Source organism: Ochotona curzoniae, unplaced genomic scaffold (genome assembly GCF_017591425.1).
Source record: "Ochotona curzoniae isolate NIBS_2020 unplaced genomic scaffold, NIBS_Ocur_1.0 contig_64, whole genome shotgun sequence".
NCBI classification, from domain to species: Eukaryota; Metazoa; Chordata; class Mammalia; order Lagomorpha; family Ochotonidae; genus Ochotona; species Ochotona curzoniae.
The window spans coordinates 26,589,397-26,593,761 of NW_024466502.1; the positions used below are offsets into that span (position 1 = coordinate 26,589,397).

At 47.4% G+C, this 4,365-nt stretch overlaps 1 protein-coding gene across 1 annotated transcript in view; it reads right to left on the minus strand.

The window, feature by feature from the left end:
- PIBF1 (progesterone immunomodulatory binding factor 1) overlaps window positions 1-4,365 on the minus strand; it is a 207,868-nt gene that overhangs the window by 181,191 nt on the left and 22,312 nt on the right. The window contains exon 3 of the mRNA XM_040991299.1: window positions 2,669-2,975. Within this exon, the coding sequence (XP_040847233.1) occupies window positions 2,669-2,920 (252 nt within the window). The 5' untranslated portion in view covers window positions 2,921-2,975. The remainder of the gene's footprint in view (window positions 1-2,668; window positions 2,976-4,365) is intronic.

Here is a 4,365-nt window from a genome sequence, read left to right on the forward strand (position 1 = left end):
GCCTGGGATAGGCTAGGTCACAGAACCTGTAAGTTAGCATTAGAGATAGTGCTGGGGTGGAATTGACCAGGTGGCTGTATCCACCATTATATGTACTGGCTGGTGCAGGTCACAGACTGAATCTAACCCTGAACTAGCTGGTGCATGTAAGAGTCAAAACTGAGTCACCTGGGGTGAGTACTCCTCCACTAGATCACCACACCCAAGGCCCCAGCCACAGGTAAAATCACAGTATTTGTTTTCCAACCTTGGAGTGCAGGTATCAGGCCTGGGTCTCCTCAATTGCTGATGCCTGTGCAGTGAGCAGCATGCCCAGATGCACACAGTGGACATTACAGTCAGCTCATCTAGGCCAACAGAGGATACCAAATGCCTCGTCAGAAGATAGAAAGCAAAACGGGTTGGACAACTCCTGGCCAAGCTTTGCAACATATTCCTCGGTCTGTAGGTGCATTAAGTTAGTAGACCTTGGAAAGATTTTCTCATTCTGAGTACAACAAAGCTGACAATATCTCACAACTATCAAAACCACTCAGATAACATCCTCAGGGCATTCTTCCCCACATCCGGGTACCAAAGGTGTCATCAAATGATTTGTATTAAAGGAGATTCTGAAAGGTGGAAATACTCAGGTGGTAACTGTAGCAGTCCATTTGAGTAGAAGGGACTTGGGTAAAGGGGTGGGGACAGGACGACACCACTGGAGGTACTGATAAACTATCAAGTAGGATTATACAACGCACTTGAAAGAAAGCATGGGGAGGCTCACCTGCAGACAGTATCTGACTTTCTAGGTCCACATCCCACTTGACTCCTGCCCTCCATTTGTTCGGAATGCACCTGGGTGTACTAGCAAACCACCTGTTGGCTTTGTTCTATCAAAAGCAAAACGGGTTTCAGCCATTTATTTCATAAATAGCTGAGCCCATAAAACACACTAGACACTGTCCCACGTGCTGGAGATACAAAAGTGAATACAAACACATTTCTGTCCTCATGGATTTCACAGTCTATTAACAGAGACAAATATCAAACAAAGCCAGTCCTATGGACAGAGGTCTTCCTTCTAATCTCACTTCACAGGTGGTCACAATGGCTAAGGCTGGGCCAGGCTGAAGCCAAGAGCACAAGCACTTGAGCAATCTGCTTTTTCCAGGTCATGAACAGAGAGCCGAACTGGAAGTGGAGCACCCAGGATATCAACTGGTACCCATGAGATGCCAGCATTGCAGGTGGAGGCTTTACTCACTATGCCATAATACTGGACCCCTGATGCATGCTTAAGTGTTTCTGTCCTCCTCAAAATCCTATACTGAACTGTAACCACCGATGTGATATAACAGGAAGAAGGGGCCTCTGGGAGAGCGATTAAATACATTGGTGAAACCTTATCAGTGGTTAACAGCTGTACCTTGAAGACCCCATGTCAGGGCACAGCAAGCAGCCTGCAGACCCAGAGAGCCTCACTAGAACCTGACCGTGCTGGTATCCTGTTGGAAACCTCCTAGCCTCCCAAAAAGGACAAAATAATGTCCTTGTTTAAACTAAGCTACTCACTCTGTCCCATGTTGCTATAGTATCCCAAAAAGACAGAAAGGAGCAGTTAGTAACCTACTCTATCAGACTGCTGGAATACGTTGGCTCAGTGAAGCCTCCTCTCCCAGCAGTACCACGGGGATCAGGGAGCTGCTACTGAGTCACGGTGAGGCTTTAAATGCCCCCGCACACACAGAGCTCTTCAAACAGCGTCCCGTACAGCAGAAGCACTCCTCAATGTCACTAAGTCACGGATATTTATAAACTTACCTAAAAAACTTATAAAATTTTATCCAGACCTTGAAGTTTCAGACACTGTCCTGGAGAGAAAGGGTATTTTCAAGATTTTTTGTTTGTTCGTTTCCTTACAGCAGAACTCTGAAGTATGTTAATATACACAGAATAGGCAAGGGATGAAACGCAAGATGGAAGAACTGGGACCAAGAAAAAAGATGGAGGGCTTATCATTGCACACAACAGAGTTTTTCAGAAGCACTGTGTATTAATATTCAACAACTGTCTCCTGTCTTTGGGAAATGGCTGTATTTTCTTATAGCTACTGACAGGTCTAACAGGTCTTACACAGAACTCCCTGTAAACAACCACACAAGCCACGAAAACAAGGGCCAGGACATCTCGTTTGCATAGCAGATACCACCTGCTACAGAAAACTGGAATTTGTTGCTCACACAGTAACTTTCAAATAGACAAGGCAAAGTAACTAGCAAACAGAAAGGTATCCAAGAAAGCAAATCTCCACCGCGAAGTACAGTACATATTCAATAGTATAATCATGATCTTTATTCTCCCCATCAAACCCCAAACCAGTCACCATCAGGTTGAGTTCTGATGAAGCAGAAAATAAACAGCGTAGAAATATATTTAAGAAAAACATCTCACACAGGCTAGATTTTTTTTTCAAAATGGAGCTTACAGAAGTGACTCACCTCTGCCCACCTCTACGTCACTCCATCTTTCAATGCTCAAATTATTTAAAGGTCAGCCTAGATGAGAAACGTTAACAGTATCACTTCCAGTTCACACTCTACACCTAAATTAAACCTCTACCAGTCTGTATCTTAAAGGCAGCAGAGCATACAGAACACAACAAGACAGCCGCATCCGCGCTTACCTTCGTAAGGTGGTCTACTTTCAAACTGTCGATCATCATGTTCTTCTGGGACAGCTCTATCTTCAGCAGCTGGATGTTATGCAGCAGTTCCTTCCGCTCAATGAGCTGCCTGGTGATCTTGATTTTACCCTCTCGCTCTTCTGATGAGGAAATGTCATCTGTGGGGACAGTTGTTTCTAAACTAATGTCTTCAGATTCCAGAGAACTAGATATGTTCACTTTTTTGGGCTCCTTATAAATCTTCCGAGACATTTTTTTTTCTTATTACAGGTCCGTTTTCTTCTCAAAGTCTATTTTACTCTTCTGTGGAGAAAAAAAAATCTATTAAGGAGTACTGAAACGTAAGTCTAGAAACCACACAGTGCATTAAGGACACTATTTAAGATCCCTTCAATGACTGCAAGCCAAGTCGGAGGACTTCAAATCTTGGACAGATGATCACAGCACACTACTGTTCAAATCAGCCTAGACTCACTCAGTCCTGCCACAAACTGAGTCCTTTCACACCACAAGACAAGACACAAACACAAACAAAACTAAACAAAGAACACTACCCAGTTCCTGGCAGCAGGAATCTTATTCTTGAGGAGGCAGAGAAACGTACGAGAAAAGGGTCAGACAGAGTAGTACCTGAGAATGTCACTCCTAAAGCGATGCACATTGTAATCCACGGGAAATCCCTTCTCCTGGGTCACGGGGAGGGAGCCCCAAGGGAGGCCAGGGCCGGCACAGGCACCAGGCAGACGGAGGTGGAGCAGGTGGTGGGGAGCCCAGGGCAGCAAGTGTGAAGCAGAACACAGAGACACAGAGACACAGACATACACACACACACACACACACACACACACACACGCCAAGCCTGCGTGTAAACGGTGAGTCCCCACCCCCAAACACACACACACACATTTAAACAGCAAGAATGAGCTGCAACTAAAACGGGTCTGGTTTACTCTACAGGCAAGGAGACGGCATTGGAGACTTTTAAAATAGCAATGTAAGTAGACTAGCGAGGCCACAGAATGCAAGCCGGGGGTGGGAGCGAAAAACCTACGCATTCGAAAGAGAACTTAGCACTCCTTTCACAAGAATTTGAATAACGTTCTTTTTTTTTTTAATTCTTCACGATAGAGTAAAATTTTCAGGATAAGGAATGATGTATGTGAAGAGGATTTAAAAGCCACAGTAAGAGAACAGGGTGAGCCGGGAAGGTGAAATGAACACACATCCTCTCTGCACCACAAAGACCAGAGACTGGCCCTCGCGGCGGGCGCGAAGCGTAACCCCTGACTTGGAAGCCGACGGGACGACTAGGGAGACCGCGGGCTGCAAGGTACCTGCAGAGCTCCGGGCGGCCCAGCCCGCCGCGGACACGAGGAGGGCACCGGGGCGCCTCGGGTCAGCAGCCCGGTCCACCGCAAACCGTTAGGATCCGTAACCAAGACAACCGCTTCCGCACTCGGACCAGGACGGAAGCCAGTCCTCGCCGCCGGAACTCGGCCTCGCGCCCGCCCCCCGGGGTGAGGGCAGTGGGGCATGGTGGGAGCTGGAGTCAGACGTCGGGCGGAAATGGCTCCGCGCTCCGCCCCTTTGCTCCGAGCTGTCGGCCAATCCTCACGGACAACCGCTGTCAAGTCTCGCGAGAGGGAAGGTATTCCGGTCCAGGAGCGGGAAGGGAGGCACCTGCGGAAGTGGGGTGG